A 22983-nucleotide genomic window follows, 5' to 3' on the forward strand; every position below is an offset into this window, starting at 1 on the left:
GAAAGATAGATGGATGGAAAAAAGGATGGGTTTAACAGATTATTGATATGCATTTTGCCCTCAAAATCTGTTTCTTTAATCAAGATGACAAAGGGAACCAATTGAAATTATAAATTAAATACTTAACTTATTTTTAATAGATGTGTTTGACTGACATTTTGTATATTTACAGCTTGAATTTAGTTTCTTTGAAGGTGTTAATCTGCATAAATTACCTCTGTTATCACGAGTCGATTTACTTCTCACCTATTTTATACTGTTTTGTTTAGTTGCCCATTCAGAGCCAGCTCTTCAGCGCTTGACGTCCTGCTTTGCGGAAACTGCCAAAATGTTTGGCCTGGAAGTCAGCCTGAAGAAAACTGAGGTCCTCCATCAGCCAGCTCCCCACCATGATTACCAGCCCCCCCACATCTCCATCGGGCACACAAAACTCAAAACGGTCAACCAGTTTACCTATCTCGGCTGCACCATTTCATCAGATGCAAGGATCGACAATGAGATAGACAACAGACTCGCCAAGGCAAATAGCGCCTTTGGAAGACTACACAAAAGAGTCTGGAAAAACAACCAACTGAAAAACCTCACAAAGATTAGCGTATACAGAGCCGTTGTCATACCCACACTCCTGTTCGGCTCCGAATCATGGGTCCTCTACCGGCACCACCTACGGCTCCTAGAACGCTTCCACCAGCGTTGTTTCCGCTCCATCCTCAACATCCATTGGAGCGCTTACATCCCTAACGTCGAAGTACTCGAGAGGGCAGAGGTCGACAGCATCGAGTCCACGCTGCTGAAGATCCAGCTGCGCTGGATGGGTCACGTCTCCAGAATGGAGGACCATCGCCTCCCCAAGATCGTGTTATATGGCGAGCTCTCCACTGGCCACCGTGACAGAGGTGCACCAAAGAAAAGGTACAAGGACTGCCTAAAGAAATCTCTTGGTGCCTGCCACATTGACCACCGCCAGTGGGCTGATATCGCCTCAAACCGTGCATCTTGGCGCCTCACAGTTTGGCGGGCAGCAACCTCCTTTGAAGAAGACCGCAGAGCCTACCTCACTGACAAAAGGCAAAGGAGGAAAAACCCAACACCCAACCCCAACCCACCAATTTTCCCCTGCAACCGCTGCAATCGTGTCTGCCTGTCCCGCATCGGACTTGTCAGCCACAAACGAGCCTGCAGCTGACGTGGACTTTTTACTCCCTCCATAAATCTTCGTCCGCGAAGCCAAGCCAAAGAAAAGAATTTTATACTGTGCTTGATCAAATAGTGCTGCATTAATTATGTTCTTTTTGTTTGGTTCAACTTGTGAAAATTTAACTACAAGTATGATTAAGAATCACTATATAAAGCCCTGGTGCTGGAAGTCACATCATCACTTGCTCAGAGTCTCATCAGAAACAACAACAACAGTGCGCAGAAATACCAATTCAAAATGGGCAAGAGAAAGTGCTGCAAAATCAATGAAAAGTTGGATCTGGTTGACAAGATAAAGAATGGAGAGACACAGGCCAAAGACTGCAGGGAGACTGGCATACCTGAATCAACACTGTGAGGGTGGCTGAAAGAAGAGGACAAATTCAGGTCATTTGTCCACACAGTCAGTGACAATGAGGGGCTAGCCAGGAAGAGAGCCAGAACAGCTGCAGATGCACCCCCTACATACAGCTGTGTACAACTGGTTTGTACAGGAGAGGTCAGCAGGGACATCCATCTCTGGCCCCATAGTCAACAATTGTAGTCTCAACTTGAGTTCTTATATTGTTCATAGGTTACTGAACTCACTTCCTAATAAATGTCCATTTCCCATATCATTTGTAGCTTTAAAAAAATAAATAGTTCCAGTTAGTTTGCCCAAGAAGTCAACAGTATGGAGCTTTTGATTAGTTGATAAAAATGGAAATATCTTCGTTAAGTCATCTCCGGGCCAATCAGTGTCCACGTTATATATCACTTTGATCTGTAATGGCAGCTCCTTTTAAGTGGTCATTTTGAATGAAAATATTGGGGGGAACTCTATTTTTCTGTAAAATAAGTTGATTAAAATTCAGAATGCCAATATTAAAAGAATGCACTTACTTTCTTTCATCGAAATTATTAGTTATAGATAGTGGATCCTTCGAAAACTAGTAATATTTGGGTTTGATTATCCGCGGACACTCTGACATATATGTATCTGTTCTGTGACTCGGCTGTAACGCGGTATGTAATCTTGGACCCCAGCTACCGCGTTCTACCGAGGTTTTACTGTATGGCATGGAGATTACTTAAGGTGGTACACTATGTTTCCGATTAACTGAAAACTGATAAATTGAAATTCCGGATATCCAAAAGATTCTTTTGGGTGAAACATGATGTAATTTGAAAAAAAGCTTAAAAAATGTATCCCCTTTGCTCAAGTGGGGCTACAGGGCATCAGTTTTACAATGGAGACATTTCTCCACAGGTTACACATTGAAGGAAAGGATAACACTGATTATTTATAAATTGTCATTTTTTTGCCATGAATTACTCTCCCTCCCCGCTCCTCATCCGCCTGCCTGAGCTGCTCCCTCTGTCAAATACCCTTTCCATGGGGTTGCTGAAATTTTGCTGGAGAACAATCCCTGTGCAAACTCTTACCACTTACAGATGATGTGAGACTTCTGGGTCTTGGGCACGAGCAGGGACCTTGGGCTCCCAGGCAGGTTTGTTGACAGTGATGGGGAGGTGTGTGGGATTGGCAACAGCTGATACAAGTATTCTCTTGATGCTACTGGGCTGCTTTATAGAAAATTGCAGAATATCTGGAAAAAAAATCTGCTTAACCGAGATAGGTCCGGACCCAAGCATTTTGGATAATCGAGTTAGAGCATCTCTCTCTCTCTCTCTCTCTCTCGAATGCAGTTTCATCATGTTAGAAGAGTGGGCTGGCAGATGGCGTTTAATACTGATAAATGTGAGGTGCTACATTTTGGTAGGACTAATAGGACATACACATTAAATGGTAGACAATTGAGTGCAGTGGAACAAAGAGATTTAGGAGTCATGGTACATAATTCTCTGAAAGTTGAATCACTTGTGGATAGGGTGTTGAAGAAGGCATTTAGTATATTGGCTTTCATAAATCAGAGTATAGAACACAGGACTTGGGATGTTATGTTGAAATTGTGTAAGGCATTGGTGAGACCAAATTTGGGATATTGTCTGAAGTTTTGGTCGCCAAATTACAGGAAGGATATAAACAGTATAGAGAGAGTGCAGATGAGGTTTATGAGAATGTTGCTGGGTTTTGAGATACAGGGAAAGGTTGAGCAGGCTGGGACTTTATTTCCTGGAGTGTAGAAGTTTAAAGATCGAAGTATTTAAAATTATAAAGGGGAAAGATAGAGTCAATGTAGATAGGCTTTTTCCACTGAGAGATTCAAACAAGATGGCATGGATTGAGAGTAAAAGGGGAAAAGTTTAAGGGAAGCATAAGGGGTAATTTCTTCATGGAGAGGGTGGTGGGGGTATGGAATGAACTTCTGTCAGTGGTGGTTGAAGCGAGATCAATGTTAATATTCAAAGAAAGGTTGGATAGGTATATAAACGGGAGGGGTGTGGAAGATTATGGGCGAAATATGGGTCAGTGGGAGAAGATGTTCATCATGGACTAGTAGGGCCAAACTGGCCTGTTTCTGTGCTGTAAATGGTTATATGGTTACGTTGTATAGTTCTTTTATAATCGGATAATAAACTTGAACTTTAACTTCATTAGTCAGCTTTATGTTTCAAATGGAATATATCTGAAATTTATAAATATCTATCTACTCCTGATGATTTGCTATCTTATTATTTAAACTTGTTTTCCAGTCCACTTTAACCAACTCTATCCATGTCCTATTGTAATTGGTTTTTGTTGAAGATTTGGATCTTGGCTTTCGAGCCACATTTCTCATCTGCAACTGAATTTGAAGTTCTTCTATGATATAATTGTTGTTTCGTAGGGTCATTACTTACTGTACCATTAATTTAACCTGTCTCATTACACAGTGGTCTAAACTGGCCTGCTTCCTGATTGTTTGCTCAACTTATTGCCCGAAGAAATTTATGAACTTATCCTTGTGGCTATGTGGCCCATTTGCTCTGTCCAGTCAATGAGGTAATTAAGATTCCCAATGATTGTTGCAGCCTTCACTTGCAGTCTTTTTTTTAATTTATGGTATTATTCTCACCAGTGGCTTTATCCTTAACCATTAAACTGATTCTACGTCTTGACCTTGCGCCAATATTATTTATCTCCGCTGCAGTGATCTAATCCATTATTAACAAGCCTCCTACATCTCTCATTTTTTCTGACCAATCCTTCTGAAATGTTAGAGATTCTTTAATATTAATTTTTCAGTTTTAGGCACCTTGCAACCATGGTTATCAGATTATACTAATTTATTTCCATTTATGCCATCAACTTGATCAAAACACCATGCATGTAGAAAAAGAGCCTGCACCCACCTACTCACTGGTTAGCATCTCGGAAGGAGAATTTTGTACTGAGTAAAGCTTCAGCTTTATGCAATCAAACCTTCAATTATTGTTTAATCAAACAAAGAGTTTTTATTTGTCTTTTATCCTGCAGTTAGGTGGCTGTGGTTTTTTTTTATGACATTGATGAATCTGTTGTTGCATTGTAATAAATGGGGATAGCTGGGTTTCATTGGAGGTTTAAGAAGCTACGGTCACAAGTATATATATTTCATAGTATTATGTGGAAATACAGGATTTCACTCACCTAATCTATTCCAGTATTCACACTTCAGTCAAGTACTTCATCTCACTTGTTCAGCATTTCCTTCCATTCCTTTTTTCTCTTTTGGTTTAGCTTTCCCAGAAGTACATGTATCTATTCCTGGTGATAGTGAAGTACACACCCTGGCTGTTATCTTTTTTTTTGGGTAAAGAAATTTCTGATTTAATTTCTTCCTCACTATTGAACTGTGTGGTCACTTGTCGGTTTTTTTAAATAAGAAACCTTGCCGGTTCATTATTTCCTAATGGGTGCAATTTCAGTTCTGATATCATCTTGGAAATCTATTTCGCACCATCTTCACATCCATCAATTCTCTGTAATTTGCGACAGGCCAAAATAACCATTACATCATTGAAATATGATTGCCTCCTTGTGGTAGGACGAGCAGCTTCTTGGCTCTGACATTGAAATTTTGATGTTTATCCTTTGTCTTAAGGTGTTTTAAGTTTTCAAAGGAAGAAAAACAAGTTTAAAATACTTCCTTGTACACCCATTGCTGCATAAAAGTACCATGGTTTTCCTAAAAGTGAATGTTGTAAAATACTCTGCTTTTCCAATCTGTGTGCATTTCTGTGATTGTATTTTAAACAGATAAATAAGAATTTATTCTGGAAATGGTTTATCCTAAGAATGTTTTTGACTTGTACTTTGCTACTAACTCCAATAAAGGATTGTGAAATGGCAAGTGGTATTTATTATTTGAACGAGAGACTCAAGAAATTTAGTCCATTCTATCTTATCAAGGTACTTGGTTTAATTGAAGTGAGTAGATAACTTTTGTCCCTAACAAATTTTTTTTAGGGTATTGTTGAATGGGATTATTGAAGTGGTTTGATCTTTACATTTCTTCTAAATGGGTCAGCTTTCACTATTTCCTTTTAAAATTATTGAGTTTAACAAAAACCCTATAGGCAAGGTATACATAAATCAAATTTTATATGTATCACATATCAATTGTAAATTAGAAGCGTAACCATCATTATTACATATTTCATTCAGAACATCAAATTCTATAATTATAATAATTAAAGAATTAAATTATAACTATGTCCAAAAATAATATTGAATACAAAAGTTACACAAATAATACACGCAAAATTCCCTTGTATAAGATACTTTATACTTCTCTGATCGTGGGCTATGATTCATGATCTGTTGTTAACCCCCCCCCCCCCTTTACTTATTAGTCTTAATAATAAGGAAATATTGCAGTCTTGTTATTCTGATCTGTAGTTAAACAATATTGTATTGAGATGTATTTTATTCTTTCAGTTTATTTTTGTACAGTTTGTAAGGTCTTAAATAAAATCATCAACTTTTTAAACAGGTTGGTCTTTATGTGAAACGTGGATATAACAAAGGATGTATTGAACTTGAACTGTAAGTATAATGAACTGCCTGATACTGTATTATCTTAGTATTACATGTCCTAATTCCATATCTCTCACACAGTTGTAACTAAACATTCTATCCTCACCATAGCTACTACTCTGCCAGTTTATAGCCCGTGTACATTTAGCAAACTCATTAGAGAGTAAACAGTTTTCACACCAAGCACAAAAAAAATTTTTTTAATAAGTTCATGTTTCAGTGGAGGCTTCTCTAACTCTATTTATTTGTATTGATGGTCATCTTTATTTACAAATTAAAAGTAAAATGATCACTTAATATCTTGCAAATTTTTTAAAGTTTCAGACATGTGTCCAACAGAAATTAGGGAGTTAGGAGATAAATTAAGGAGTAGGACCTCAAAAGTTATAATCTCAGGATTATTACCAGTACCATGAGCTAGCCAAAATAGACATAGCAGGATAATTAGAATGAATATGTGGTTTGAATGGTAGTGCAGGAGGGAGGGTTTCAGTTTCTTGGGGCATTGGAACCAGTTCTGGGGCAGATGGGACTAGTATAAAGCAGACGGTCTACATCTAGGCAGGGCTGGAATCAATGTTCTGGGGAAATTGTTTGCTAGTGCTGTTGGGGAAGATTTAAACTAATGGGGCAGGGGGATGGGAACCTACAAAGAAAGAATGAGGAAGGTGGTACAGAGACTAAAGCTATAGAGTAAGGAAAGAGGAAAAGAAAAATAGAGGGCAGAAAAGTCAAAAGCAAAGGTCACTAGATTCTAAAAGGACAATGAGCATAAGGGTACTTTATCTGAATGCCTGTAGTATTAGAAACTAGATTAGTGAACTTGAGACACCAATTAGTACCTGGGCATGTTTTAGTGGCCATCACAGAAATATGGTTGCAAGGTGGGCATGGTTGGGAATTAAATATTCAAGGGTATCAGGTAATACGAAAAGATAGACAGGAAGTTAAAGATGGTGGGGTGGCAATCTTAATTAAGGATGAGAGATGATATAAGATCTATGGAGCAGAGTGTTGAGTCCATCTGGGAAGAGATTAAGAATAGGAAAGGGAAAAAAATCACTGGTGAGAGTTATCTATCATCAACCAAATAACAATAGCGCAGTGGCACAGGCAATTAACTGAGAGATAGATGAGGCATGTAAGAACAGAATGGCATTTGTCGTGGGGGGCTTTAACTTCTATGTAGATTGGGAAAATCAAGTTGCTCGAGGTAGTCCAGAGGATGACTTCATAGAATGGATCCGTGATAGTTTTCTTGCGCAACGTGTTAAGGAACTAACAAGGGAGAAAGCTATTTTAGATCTAGTATTGTGCAATGAGATAGGTAAGATTAATTATCTGGTAGTTAGGTACCCTCTTGGAAAAAACTGCAGGATAAAAGACAAATAAAAACTCTTTGTTTGATTAAACAATAATTGAAGGTTTGATTGCATAAAGCTGAAGCTTTACTCAGTACAAAATTCTCCTTCCTAGATGCTAACCAGTGAGTAGGTGGATGCAGGCTCTTTTTCTACATGCATGGTGTTTTGATCAACAAAAATATATTCCTGTTTTAAAATAAGGACAGTAAGAGAGGGAAGAGTCAGCCTTGGTTAACTAAGGAAATAAAGGAAAGTATAAAATTAAAAGCTCGTGTGTACAAAGTAGCCAAGAGTAGTGGGAAACTGAAGGATTGAGAAAAGGCAACAAAGGACAACTAAACAAGAAATAAGGAAGACAAGAAGGATTATGAAGGTAAATTAGCACAAAATATAAAAACAGAGAGCAAAAAACATTATCATTATATAAAATGGAAGAGGGTGGTTGGAGTCAACGTTAAGTAATTAGGAAATGGCTGAGGCATTGAACAAATATTTTGTCAGTTTTCACGGTGGAATTCAAGAGCAGGGAGGTTATGCTGCAACTGTACAAGGTACTGGTGAGATCTCACCTAGAGTACTGTGTGCAGTTCTGGTCTCCATACTTGAGGAAGGATATACTGGCCTTGGAGGCAGTCCAGAAGAGGTTCACCAGGTTGATTCTGGAGATGAGGGGGTTAACCTATGAGGAGAGACTAAATCACCTGGGATTATACTCACTCGAATTCAGAAGAATGAGAGGAGTCCTTATAGAAACATATAACATTATGAAAGGGATAGATAAGATAGAGGTAGGAAAATTGTTTTCACTGGTAGGTGAGACCAAAACTAGGGGGAACAGCCTCAAGATCTAGGGGAGTAGATTTAAGACAAAGATGAGGAAAAACTTTTTCCCCAGAGAGTCGTGAATCAGTGGGATTCATTAGGCTACTTCATTAAACATATTTAAGGTCCAGTTAGATAGATTTTTACATAAAAAAAGAATTAATGGACATGGGGAAAAGGCAGGAAGGTGGATTTGAGTCAATGATCAGATCACCCATGATCTTATTGAATGCCAGAACAGGCTCGATGGGCCATATGGTCTACTTCTGCTCCTATTTCTTATTTTCTTGTGTTAAGTATACTTAGCTGTAGACTTGAAAGCTGACAAGTTATTTGAAAAATTATGACCTGTATAAAATGCAATTTAAACATGATGGAAAGTGCAATCTGTTTAGTTGAATCTTCTCGGTATACTGAGGGACTCCATTGTGGCTTTGTTTGGTAATACCATCATCCTGTCCAAAATTAAGAATATCAATTATTTTACCTTCAAAGAAAGGTGCATTGCATAATAATATTGCATTTGTTTTATTTTCTGAAGATATAATTATGTTTTTGTATTTTAAATGGTCTTTATAGCTATAGGCGTTCAAAAAATCTTATCATAAGTCGAGAGATTTCTGTCATAAATAACCAATCAGTATGGCAAATAAATGAAGAACATGCAACCCAGAAAATGGTTGAAGAACAGATTTCTGCTTTGAATATTCAAGTGGGTAATCTCTGCCAGTTTTTACCTCAGGTATGTATTTATGTCAGGATATTTGGAAACAATATAAAGGAATGGTAAAGGGTTCCGGACAGTTATTCATTGAAAATGAATTTTTGGTTAAAATATAATAATGGTATATGTAAATCTTTTGGAAGTGTGAGTGAAGACCCTAATCAGCCGTGATCCTATTTCCTTGATGAAACACAAGAAAATCGTATTAGGAGTAGTTCACTAATTTCTTCAAGGATGCCTCACTCTTCAATATGATCATGGATGATTATGCTGATCTCAATTCTTCTTTTGTGTCAGTTACCATAATCCTTAATTTGTCAATTTTTTTCCCAAATATTTATCCATCATCCCTTCAAATATGTGTAAATAATTTGGCCTTATCCATCTTAAGGAGCACAGAATTCCAGAGACTCATTATCATCTGAGAGAGGGTGGTGGCTCTCAGTTTTAGATGATCAGCCCCTTATTTTGTAACCATGCCCCAACTAGTGAAAACATCTCAATGCCTCTTAAGACACTTAGAATTTTGGTTTATTCTTTTAAGCCCAAAGGAATAGACAAATTGTTATGGCTTTTTGGATGAGATAACTGGAATGTCTCTGGAATTAGCCTGATAAATCTTGTTTAGAATTTCTTCAATGGTGCTAATTACTTTTGTTTGGGGCGATGAACAGACTCAGTTAGCCATATTGCCTATTCTTATATCTGTTTTCAAAAGTTCTTATATTTACAATTTGTTGAACATTATTCATGCTTTTTTAAACCCTTTGAATCACTCAATGCCTATGGTATGACAGAATCATGAAAAAACAAAAATATTAATGATTTACTTTCGGTTTACAAAATTATGCCTATATGCTTTTTACTATGTGAGTTTTTAGATGCGAAAATATTGTAAATTAATTAAGTACTTAGAAATTGGTTCTGTACTGATCCAAATATTTTAGTGTTGATGCTGGCGTGAAAAGTTATCGGCCACAAGTTAATCTCGTGATCAAATATGGAACATTGGTGTGTTCCCATTTTGAAATGCTGTACAAGCCTGGCTGCCTGATTTCTCATGGTGATTTTGTGCCCTATATCTAGCTTGTCAGTGCAATATTTATATTTTCGTTTCTGACTGCAAGGCAGGCATTGGGGAAAATATGAAACCTCGTTGTAACCGAAGCTTTTAACCATATAACAGGCCATGTCGGCCCTTCAAGTCCACGCCGGTTCACTTGAACTCCACTAGCTTCCCCCTCCTACTCTCTGCCCATAACCCTCCAACCCCTCACATCCATGTACACAACCAACCTTCTCTTAAATGACAGAAGGGACCCTGCTGCAACTATCTCTTTTGGAAGATCATTCCATTCTGCCACCACTCTCTGAGTGAAAAAGCATCCTTTAATATTTCATCTAAAGTTTTGCCCCTTTACCCTTAACTTATGCCCTCTTGTTCCAACCTCCCCTGCCCTCAGGGGAAAGAGTCTATTTACGTCTATTCTATTTATTCCCTTCATAATTTTAAATACTTCTATCAAATCCCCTCTCAGCCATCTACATTCCTTGGAGCTGAGACTGTAGATGGTGTTTGCGTATCTTTGAGGAACAGCGTCACATTGAGGCATTGCAGTACCATTTTCTTTTAAAGAAATGTTTTCTAGTTGTATAAACATCCTCTCTGAATAACTGTCCTATTCTGTCTCTCTTTCGCTCTCCCTCACTTCCTCAGTATTCCACTTGTACCTTTCCGTCTCTTCTCCCTCACATTGGCAGAATTATTTGTGGTAGAGCATTTTATCTTTTTAATGTTTTGATGTACTGAGCAGTTTGATTTTGACTTTGGCAAATTATTCACTTACTTTCATATTAAATTTTAACAGGAGAAAGTTGGAGAGTTTGCAAAAATGTCAAAAATTGAGCTTTTGGAAGCAACAGAGAAATCAATTGGCCCACCAGAAATGTACAAATTTCACAGTGATTTAAAGAATTACAGAGAAAAGGAGAAAGAGCTGGAGGTAAAGATGTACGTAAAGTTGTTGTGAAATTTACCTGCTTTCTTCATAGTTTCAAAAATGGCTTATTTACTGTCTTTATAGAACGTGTGTAAAGAAAAATTAGCTGCTTTGGAGAAAATGAAGCAAAGAAATGAGCGAAGTGAGCAAGATGTGCAGCGATATTATGAACGACAGAGACATTTGGATAAAATAAAGGTGCTAGAAAGAAAGAGACCCTGGGTGGTAAGTTGATGCATCCTATTTGTACATGTTAGTGATATGAGACTGATTAGAGTATTCCTTTGTTCTTGGTGTTCCTGATTCTTAGGGGACGTGACTTTGTATGAAAATGATGCCTGTTCATTGGCATTAATTGGCTTAAGGCATAGAACCTGTTCAATTTTTGCAGTATTTTTAATCTAGATCAGGGAAGAATTTCTTTCCCCAAGTTGGCTAGGATTTTTTTTCTTCTGGGTTTTGCCTCTCCCAAAGAACTAAATGATCTTGAGTAAGTTGTAGTTTAAGTTAATTGTGATTCAATGGGCAAATGATGGCCGAAAAAGTTATTTCCCAAGCTTATTGCTTGCTCAAGAATACACAGAGATGGATAGATATTTTAGTAGAGGGCACCTAACCAAAATTATCTCCTTAAAAATTACACTTATCAGTGGAAATTGCTATTGATGGTAATATTCCAAGATCATTTGTTATCCAACCCACATCATGTACTGTGAAAATTTATTATTTATTTTTCATCAACTGTTTCTGCATGTTGGAAAATAATCTCCTTAATGTTTAACACCTTTAATTTTTGCTCCATCTTAACAATTATGGAGATAATTATTGAGATGGAGAAGTCTGAGGCTTCCACTAAAGAAGGTTGAATTGCCAAAGTGAAAAACACTCATATACTCTCAGTCCAAGCTCCTGATGCCAGGACCGCAAGCTCTCACTTCGGCCACTCTCCCATCTGACATCCCAACTGCCTCCCCATCTGAGCTCCTAACACCTTGACCATGAACCTTCGTCTTGGCTGCCCACTCATCTGACCTTCTGACACCCCAAACCGGAGTCCTCACCCTGGCTGCCCGCCCACCAGAGCTCTTGATGACTTGACCGTGGACCCTCGCCTCAGTTGCCCACTCACCAGAACTCCCGATGCCCAGCCACAGACCATCTCTCTGGCCCTGGCCACCCACCCATCTGAGCTCCTTAACACTTGTTCGTGGACATCAGAGCTCCTGACACCTTGAATGGCATAGGTACTTACTGCAGTCAAAAGTATGCCCCGTAAAAGTTGACACCCCCCCTTCCAAAATTTGACCCAAAATATTGGTCCAGAAAACTCAATTATTACATGAGTATATATGGTATATTAATTATAAATAATCTTGTAAATACAATGATAATAAACCTGAACTTTATATATTGCTACTCTGTTTATTGTAAACAGAATTATACAGCAATGTAAAATTATACTACATCTTGGCTATTCTACCATTGGTGGTGTGATTTGCATTTAGCTGTAAGTGTGTTGCCTGAATACTTGATTAAATACTTGAAAAGAAAATATTTTCAATCTAGTGGGCCTAAGTAAATAGCTGGTTTTACTTCAACCACGATGTCCACAGATTTTTGTGATTTATGATTTACTAAGTGAATAGCTGTTCAAGAGAAATAGCACAGACCCCAATGGCATGCTCTGCATTACAAAGATATAATGAAACATACTTTGTATAATAAAGATTGGACTGTTGCTCTTTTTAAAGGAATATGAAGTTGCTCGGCAGGAGCATGAGCAAGTGAAGCACCTCCGTGAACAGCTAAAACAAGAAGTGAAATCGCTAAAAGAAGCCCAGGCTCCAGTGACTAGAAGAATTCAAGTTGCTGAAAAACAGTGTAGGGAGCAGGAGGCAAAAGTCATGGCAAAGGTTAGAAGCTTGGTTAATAATGTCATTTCCAAATTTATTCATGGTTGCTACAAATGTGTGCCATTTCACAAATGTTAAAAACTTGTATAAACAGAAATGCTGCATTATTTAAACAGGTAAGACATAAGGTATTTCATACACACATTTAAGGAGAAACAAGATGGCATTTGTTAAACTGTTGTGTTGTGTTTTGGCACTTTTCTCACAACAGGAATCTTATTTTTTTTCATTCAAATAGAGAGAACTGTTTTATTTTTCATTACTTATTTAACGATGAAGAATATTGACTTGATGGACCGAGGATCCTCTGCGCTCTTTTGTTCCCTAATCTCAGGTTTTTGCCATCTTTTATGTTAAAGGTTGTGATTATTCCTCAGTCAAAAATTTCATCTGCCCATTTTTCACCCTTGCCTTTTGGTTTTGCTTGTGCCCTTAAACCTCTAAATCCAAAAATAACTTTCTTCATAAAATTTGCAAACATGTAATACAGTACAACTTCAATTATCCAAAATGGTTGGGACCGGGCCTTTTTCGGAGAACTGGTTATTTTTTAAAAACAGCTCAGTAGCAACAGCAAATCACTCATAACAGTATTTATACAACAACAAACAACAAGGTTGCCTGTCAGTTCAGCTCTGAAAAATTTCAGATAAATGAGGATTTCTGATATGTTTGCGATATCCTCATTTATCAAAAATTTTTATTTTTAAATCTGGATAATTGAAGATTTTGGAGAATCTGATTTTGGATAATCAGACTTGTACAGTATGGTACTTTGTCACCAGTCCCCATGCAAAAAGATATTTTTTGACTGATTTACAAGGTTTACATTTTTATCAGAATGAGATTAACTTTTTGCATATGAATTTTGTGAGTGATGAGACCAAGAGGTTTTTACACATCCTCCAGCCCCTCAGTAACTGTGGGGGAATGATTACACTAGCAGTCTTCTTCATAAAGCCTTTGTGCTAGCTGCACATTCAATTTTAGATCGTTGCCTGCACTGGAAGACTAGCAAATTCTGGGTAGACCAAAGTGCATATTTTACATATTTGATTGTCTTTCACCAGCTGCTGATATTTGGAAACAGACAATGGAGAACAAAGTCAGATCTATTGCAAGGATGTTGCCAGGACTCGGGAGCCAAACTATAGGAAGAGGTTGATTATCTTGCTCGGAGTACAAGAGGGTGAATGGTGATCTCCTAGAGGTATACAGAATAATGAGAGGAATAGATCGGGTGAACGTACAAAGACTTTGGCTCAGAGTAGCAGAAGTAGCAGTATTGAAAATCAGAGAACTCAGTTTGAGGTGAGGTGGGAGGGAGAGAGATTTAACTGGATCCTGAGGGGTAAACCTATTTGCACAGAATGTAAATTTTAGTGTAGAAAGTGAGCTGCCCAAAGGAGGTAAGAAAAAACTTTGAAGGATGCATGGATAGGATCAGTTTTGAGGTCAATGAACTAAATGCAGGCAGGTGGGACATTTCAGTTGGCACAGGCATTGGGCCAAAGGGCCTTTTTCCATGCTCTATGACATTATGGGATAAATCTCAACACAGGCCACCAGAAACTTTCCACAGATTTTTGGCAAAAGTACATTTAAAAAGGAGATGGATGATCACCTTTACAGAGTTACCATTCTTTTGGGTGATTTTCATTGAGATTAGTTAAATCACCAGCAACTTGGAATAAAATCTTTGTCTGTGTTACTCCTCTACCACATTTTGGGAAAGATGAGCTCTCAATTAACCTTTATGCCTGGAGACTTGATTTCAAATGACTGTACCTAAATAGCAGTTTACCACTGCATTGAGTTCTTTCATCACAGATACTTGCACTTAAAGGCCATGAATGATCCTGATGAATGAATCTCTGCTTATTCTCTCCGATTCTTAGTCTAAATATTTCTGTGCATTGTTACCTTTATGTTAAGGTACAATATTTTCTTTTTCTTTAATGATTACCAATATAATGCAGTTCAGTACTGTATTTGCATTAACTTCACCGTTTTAGTCAGAATAGTTTCATAAATATTTAAACTAATTAAATAAAGTTTGAAATTAAAGTTGAGAAATGTATCAAATGCAACCAGGAATGACAAATTATAATTTAGAATTATATATTTTAAAAATTAGCATATAGCATGGTAACAGGCCATTTCACCCCACGAGTCTATGCCACCCAATTAACCTACATCCCTGGTATGTTTTAAACTGTGGGAGGAAACTGGAGCCTCCGGGAAAACCCACACAGACACGGAAAATGTATAAACTTCTTGCAGACTGTGAGATTTGAACCCAACATTGCAGCATGATTGGCATAGCCACAATGTTTTTATAGGAATTTGTATGTTCTCTCCATATCTGCATGGGTTTTTCCCTAGGGCTCTGGTTTCCTCCCACCATTTAAAACGTATGGGAGTGTAGGTTAATTGAGTGTAAATTGGATGCCATGACCTGTCACCATGATGTATGACAAAACTTAAAAGGGCAGAATGGTTGGCGTGGAGATGAGCGCAACATTTTTACAGCGTCAGGATCGGGACTGGGGTTCGAATCCCACACGGTCTGTAAGGAGTTTGTAGGTTCTCCCCGTGACTATGTGGGTTTTCCCTGGGGGCTCTGGTTTCCTACACTAGAGATGTAGATTAATTTAATGTAATTGGGCAGCATGGACTTGTTGGCTGAAAGGGCCTGTTACCATGCTGTATGTCTAAATTTAAAAGGATGCAACAGTATCTTTTTGAGTTTTAAAAAAAATTAGCATGTATTTTCTTTTTTTTTTCAAAACAAAAGGATTCAGAGTAGGGCAGGTACTAGCTAGAGCAGCCATTCTCAATGGGGGTCATTCCCAAACCCCTTCCTCTCCCCAAGGGGCCACATTTAAGGGGATCACAGACTGAAATCATTAATTTTTTTTTGTTATTTGTATAGTCAGTATGAGAGAGGTATGGAAGAGACCAACTAAACTTTGCCGTTTCACAGGGAAGGGGTCCATAAACTTTGAGCAGTGTCCTAAGGGGTCATAGCCAATAAAAAAGGTTGATTTAAAAAAAAATCCTTTAACTGGATAAAAGAAATTCTTGGAAAGCTCTTATTATACAGGAAAATAAAATTTGAACTCTTTGTTCTTATTTCTATCTTTTTTTCCCAGATTAGTGAGTGAATGAATAGTTACAATCCAGTCTCTCTAACCTCAGTGGTGAAGAAAATTCTAGAGTTAGTATTCACTTTTATATGTAATGAAGTTGGCAACAAAGGAAGTGCAGTTGATGTATATATGGACTTTCAAAATGTGGTACCATGTAATGGATATCATCAAGATTGAAGACAGTGGAATAAATGAGGTTATAGCAACATGGATAGAAAATTGGCAAATTAACAAAGAGAGAATAGATTTAAGATTTATTTTATTGTTTTGTTCTTTCTTTTGTTTCTTAGGAACAAAAGAAAATTTTATCATGTATAGGTGTGACTCTAAACCCCATCCCCAAACCAGCATTGTATGACTAATGAAAAATTGCACTTTGTTCCTGAAATAAAACGAAAAAGTATTGAAATTCAGGATTAATATTATGCCTAGAGGTTATGGAGTTAATTCAGGAATGGTCCCCACAGCATTTGAAATCTTATTTTTGAGTTATTAATTGAGAAGAATGGATCTTTTCTAAATTTAAATAGGACACAGTATCCCTCAGCCACTGAGCATTGGGAGGCAAGGCAGTATCCTTCCATCAAAACAGATCACACATCTGTCCAAAAGAGAGGCAAAAGACAAAGTACAGCATTTGATTGGAGTTAAAAGAACATCATCCTCTCCAGTTGTACCATAAAGAGCAACCAAAGGATTGGGCTCTAAATTTACATTAAAGCTTAAAGATAAAGTTTGAAACATATCCCTCCAGTATATTTCTTTTTAATGTATTCTTATTGATATTTTACAGTATATCCAATAAAGCAGTACAGTTATACAATGTGGTACAAGATTTTTTAAAAATTAGAAATAATTCTCATGAGGAAATCCAGAGCACAATCATGACATTAAAATTTAACAAAAAAAAAGGAAAAAGAATATAAATTCAAAATCCCATCCTCTAAGCAAGGTTGAAAGATGACATATGTAAATCAAATGACACCCACTTGGAGAGGGACAACACAGCGTCAAAATTCTAGAACAAAACTAACTCTTCAGATTATGATAATAGTCCATAAATGGGCCCCACATCTTTTGAAACTTAATATTTGAGTCCTTGATAGCATATCTAATTTTTTCTAGATTTAAACAAGACATAATATCCCTTAACCCATTGTGCATGTGCAGGTGGAATGTTATCTTTCCATTTAATCAAAATTGCACATCTGGCTATCAATAAAAGTAAAAGATAAAATTCGGCTTTAAATTGAAGTTAGTAATACATCAGCATCGTGAGGTGATCCAAAAAGAGCAATTAAAAGGTTGAGATCCAATTTTAACTTAAGAATTACGGATAATGTTTGAAAAACATCTTTCCAAAATTTTTTTAGGCTAGGGCAGGTCCAGAACATATGCACTAAAGAAGCATTATCTATTTTACATTTGTCACAAAGGATTTATGTCAGAATAAAAATGAGACAATTTTACTTTAGACCTGTGTGCTCTTTAAATTGCAACATACAAATGCCATGCTCAAAAGGAAGTAGTGTTGAGTCCCAAACCTTATCAGACAATGAAAGATTCAAATCCTGCTCCCAGGCATTCTTGATTTTAACTAATGGGACAAATGATCATAAATATGAGATATGAAGCCTTTTTGGAAAGATTGTAGATCAAAAAAAGTGTCAAGAAAAGTCACCTAGGGAATTTCAGGAAAATTGGGGATCTGAGATTGAATAAAGAGTCTAATTTGTAAATATCTAAAAAAGAAAGCATTTTAGATTAATTAAATTTTACCACCAATTGTTCGAAAGATGCAAAATTAGTGCCAATAAAAAGGTCTTTGAAACATTTAATACCCAATCTGTGCCAGTCATTGAAGGTAGAGTTTTCTAAAGATGGTAGAAAAAGGTGATTAGTTACAATTGGGCCTGCAAGAGAACAACTCTGAAATCCAAAAGAACCTTTTAGAAACATAGATAATAGGTGTAGGAGTAGGCCATTTGGCCTTTCAAGCCTACTCCACCATTCATTATGATCATGACTGATCAGTACCCAGTTCCTGCCTTCTCCCCGTACCCCGTAATCCCCTTGATCACGAGGGCCAAATCTAACCTACACTTAAATTGACAGGGAACTGGCCTCAACTACTTCCTGTGGCAAAGAATTCCACACATTTATCACTCTCTGAGAGAAGAATTTTTTCCTCCCCTCAGTCCTAAAAAAATTCCTCCTTATCCTTAAACTATGGCCCCTCGTTCTGGTTTTTCCTAGCATTGGAAACAACCTTCCTGCGTCTAGTCTGTCTAAACCCTTAAGAATTTTATGTTTCTGTAAGACCCCCCCCCCTCAATCTTCTAAATTCCAGAGAATATAAGCCTTGTTTATCCAAACTTTCTTCATATGCGAGTCCCTCCATCCCTGGTATCAGCCTAGTAAACCTTCTCTGCACCCCCTCCAAAGCAAGGATATCCTTCCTCAGATAAGGCGACCAAAACTGCACGCAGTACTCCAGGTGTGGTCTCACCAAGGCCCTGTACAACTGCAGCAGGATCTCCCCATTCCTGGACTCAAATCCTCTCGCTATGAATGCTAACATACCAGTTGCCCTCCTCACCACCTGCTGCACCTGCACGCTCACTTTCAACGACTGATGCACAGCAACACCCAAGTCTCGCTGCATCTCCCCTTTTCCTAAACAGCTACCATTTAATCCTCTTTCCTGTTCTTACCTCCAAAGTTAAACTGCATCTGCCTCACCTAACTTGTCCACTCTCCTAGCATCTTCCACACAGCTAACCCTGCCACCCAACTTCATATCATCTGCAAATTTCGAGATACTGCTATCTATTCCCACACCTAAGTCGTTGATATATATCGTAAACAACTGCGGCCTCAGCACTGAGCTCTACAGTACCCCACTAGTTACTGGCTGCCATTCTGAAAAGAACCAATTTATTCCTACTCTTTGCTTCCTGTCCCTCAACCAAATCTCTATCCAGCTTAATACCATACCTCCTATACTGTGCTCTTTAAGTTTATATGCTAGTCTTCGCTGTGGAACCTTATCAAACGCCTTACTAAAGTCCAGATACACCACATCCAGTGGTTCTCCCCTATCCACTCTACTCGTTACATTCTCAAAAAACTCTATTAGATTCATCAGACATGATTTCCCCTTCACAAAACCTGCTGACTCTGTGCGATTATACCAGATAATGTTGAATCCCATTCTTTTAATTTTTGAGGAGTGATTTATACCCTGTGTAACCAATTATACTGTATCCTGTGTAACCTTGTGTTTATTGTATTCTTCATAGTTCCAGAACATAACTTTCCCCATGCTTCATTTTTTATCTTTAAATCCCACTTTTGTTTAGGTTTATAGTTTATTTCATAATTTTCCTTATCTTGCAGCTTAATGTACATGTTCGTTATAAATCTTTTAATTATCATTGTGTCTGTAATCACATATTCAAAGCTGCTTTCTTCTTGTAATCTCAATCTGTTTCCCAATTTATCCTTCAAATAAGCTTTCAGTTGATGATATGCAAACATTGTACCATGAGTTATTCCATATTTCTAATAAATTATTTCCCAAAAAACAATTTTCTATTCTTTTGATTTCTTTTCTCTCCTATTCTCTAAAGGAAAGGTTATCTATTGTAAAAGGGATTAGTGGATTTTACGTCAATAATAATTTTGGTATTTGGTAATTCGTTTTTTTCCTTTCTAAGTGGATCTTCTTCCATATATTAAGTAAATGATGCAATACTGGTGAGCTTTTATATTGCACCAACTTTTCATCCCACTTACATAAAGTATATGTTCCGGTACCTTCTCCCCTATTTTTATCTAGTTCTATCTTAGTCCAGTCTGGTTTTTCCCTTGTCTGGTAAAAATCTGATAAATACCTTAATTGTGCGGCTCTATTATAATTTCTAAAGTTTGGTAACTGCAAACCACCTTGGTTATACCTCTCTGTTAATTTATCTAACGCTACCCTCGATTTCCTCCCTTTCCACAAGAATTTCCTTATTATTCTCTTTAGTTCATTAAATAATTTTTCTGTTAAGGGAATTGGTAACGTTTGAAATAAGTATTGTATCCTTGGGAATACATTCATTTTAATGCAGTTTACCCTCCCTATCAATGTTAGTGGTAATTCTTTCCATTGTTCTAAGTCTTCCTGCAATTTCTTTATTAGTGGCTGATAATTTAGTTTGTACAAGTGGCTTAAGTTATTATCTAACCTGATACCTAGATATTGGGTTGCTTGTGCTTGCCATTTAAATGATGATTCTTTTTTAAATTCTGTAAAAACTGCATTACTCTTTGGCATCACCTCACTTTTATTTGCATTGATCTTGTACCCCAATATTTCTCCATATTCCTTCAATTTCTTATGTAATTATTTTATTGATATCTCTGGTTCTGTTAGGTATAATAGGATGTCATCTGCAAATAAGATTATTTTATACTCCTTCTCCTTTATTTTGTTTTCTATTCTTATCAGTTCTGCCAAAGGTTCTTTTGCTAAGGCGAACAATGAGGGGGATAGTGGACATCCCTGTCTAGTTGACCTACTTAATTTAAATTGGTTCGATAAATATCCATTTACTGCTACCTTCACCAATGGTCCATTATATAATGCTTTAATCCAATTTATATATTTTTCTGGTTGATTGAACTTCTGTAATACTTTAAATAAGTAGTTCCACTCTACTCTGTCAAAGGCTTTTTCTGCGTCTAAAGTAACAGCCACTGTTGGTTTCTTATTTCCTTGAACTGCATGAATTAGATTAATAAGTTTACAGACATTATCTGATGTTAGTCTTTTCTTAATAAATCCAGTTTGATCTTGTTTTACTATTTTGGGTACACAATCGGCCAATCTTTGCTAATAATTTTGCTATTATCTTGTAATCTGAGTTAAGTAGAGATATTGATCTATATGATGCTGGTGTTAATGGATTCTTCCCCGTCTTTGATATTACTGTACTTATTGTTGTCTTACATGAATCTGGCAAGTTTTGTGTTTCTTCTATCTGGTTCATTACTTCCAGGAGAGGAGGAATTAATAACTCTTTAAATGTCTTATAAAATTCTATTGGAAATCCATCCTCTCCTGGTGTTTTATTGTTCGGCAGCTTCTTTAATATATCCTGTACTTCCTCTACTTCAAATGGTTTTATTAGTTTATTTTTTCTTCTTACAATTTCAGCAGTTCAATTTCAGCTAAAAACTCTTTTATTTTATCATCTTTCCCGTCGTTCTCAGTTTGGTATAATTGTTCATACAATTCCTTAAAGTTTTGATTAATCTTTGTTGGGTTGTATGTAATTTGTTTGTTCTTTTTCCTTGATTCCAATACAGTTCTTTTGGCTTGTTCTGTTTTAAGTTGCCAGGCTAATATTTTATGTGTTTTTTCTCACAGTTGGTAATACTTTTGCTTTGTTTTCATTATGTTCTTCTTCACCTTATACATTTATAATGTTTCCTATTTAATTTTTTTGTCCACCAATTCTCTCCTTTTTGTTATATTATCCCTCTTTACTAGTTCCTTTTCTGTACTTACTATCTCCCTTTCCAACTGCTCTATTTCCCGATTGTAATCCTTTTTCATCTTAGTTACATAACTTATTAACTGTCCTCTAATGAAGGCTTTCATTGCGTCTCATAATATAAATTTGTCTTTCACGGATTCTGTGTTTATTTCAAAATATGTTTCAATTTGGCATTCAATAAATTCTCTAAAAATTCCTGCCTTTTAAGTAGCATGGAGTTTAACCTCCATCTATATGTTCTTGGTGGTATGTCCTCCAGTTCTATTGCTAATAACAGGGGTAAATGATCTGATAGTGGTCTAGCTTTATACTCAGTTTTCCTAACTCTCCCTTGAATATGGACTGACAACAAAAACGTATCAATCCTTGAGTATGTTTTATGCCTACTCAAATAATATGAATATTCCTACTCTCTTGGGTGCTGCCTCCTCCATATATCCATAAGTTTCATTTCCTGCATTGATTTAACCATAAATTTGGCTACTTTATTCTTTTTGCTTGTCTTTTGTCCAGTTTTATCCAACATTGGATCCAAATTAAGGTCAAAATCCCCTCCTATCAATATATTCCCTTGTGTGTATGCAATCTTCAAAAAAAAATCCTGCATAAACTTTTGATCCTCCTCGTTAGGTATATATATATATATTGAGCAAATTCCAAAATTCTGAGTATATCTGACACTTTATCATTACATACCTCCCTGCCGGATCTATTATTTCATCCTCTATTTTGATTGGTACATTTTTCTTAACTAGTATGGCTACACCTCTAGCTTTTGAATTATAGGATGCTACCGTTACATGTCCTACCCAGTCTCTCTTTAATTTAAGTTCCACTTCAGTTAGATGCTTTTCCTTCACAATTCTATATCTATTTTTTCTTTCTTCAGTAAATTTAGTAGCCTCCTTTTAATTTGGTTATGTATTCCATTAATGTTTATAGTCATATAGTTCAATGTGGCCATCTTATATCTTGCTTACACCTCTTTTCCGCTTCCTCGCCACCTCCATCCCCTTTTTCCCATTTTCATCTCTTAGTTTTCCCTTATTAAACTCAATGTATGACAACACATTTAAAACATAAAATATTCCAACAATTCCCACACCCAATAATACCTTAACTCCAAATGCTCCCCACCTTTCTGAGTTGCCCCTTATCCCTTGCCAGGCAACCGCGACTCCCCTTTCCATTTGGATTGCGATCTTGCTCGCAAGCGTCAAGTGATTTCGCAGTGATGGTTATTCCCTTCCCCCCCAGAAAACACTTTTTTTAACACATATAACAAAGCTCTCTTTTTTCCCCTTTCTTCCTTCCTTCCCT

At 36.9% G+C, this 22983-nt stretch overlaps 2 protein-coding genes across 4 annotated transcripts in view; one reads left to right on the top strand and one right to left on the bottom strand.

Moving 5' to 3' along the window:
• Positions 1-22983, top strand: part of smc5 (structural maintenance of chromosomes 5) — a 121857-nt gene that overhangs the window by 42299 nt on the left and 56575 nt on the right. For all 3 annotated transcript variants that reach the window (XM_069922513.1, XM_069922522.1, XM_069922503.1), the window contains exons 3-7: positions 6096-6148; positions 8905-9067; positions 10918-11052; positions 11134-11274; positions 12801-12962. In XM_069922513.1, coding sequence (XP_069778614.1) covers positions 6096-6148; positions 8905-9067; positions 10918-11052; positions 11134-11274; positions 12801-12962 — 654 coding nt within the window. The remainder of the gene's footprint in view (positions 1-6095; positions 6149-8904; positions 9068-10917; positions 11053-11133; positions 11275-12800; positions 12963-22983) is intronic.
• The window catches only part of klf9 (Kruppel like factor 9), an 86574-nt gene continuing 72353 nt past the window's right edge, over positions 8763-22983 (bottom strand). Inside the window, exon 4 of the transcript XR_011352593.1 lies at positions 8763-8780. The gene's annotated coding sequence lies outside the window, so the exon portion shown is untranslated. The remainder of the gene's footprint in view (positions 8781-22983) is intronic.

Source organism: Narcine bancroftii, chromosome 1 (assembly GCF_036971445.1).
Source record: "Narcine bancroftii isolate sNarBan1 chromosome 1, sNarBan1.hap1, whole genome shotgun sequence".
In the NCBI taxonomy this organism is placed as follows: domain Eukaryota; kingdom Metazoa; phylum Chordata; class Chondrichthyes; order Torpediniformes; family Narcinidae; genus Narcine; species Narcine bancroftii.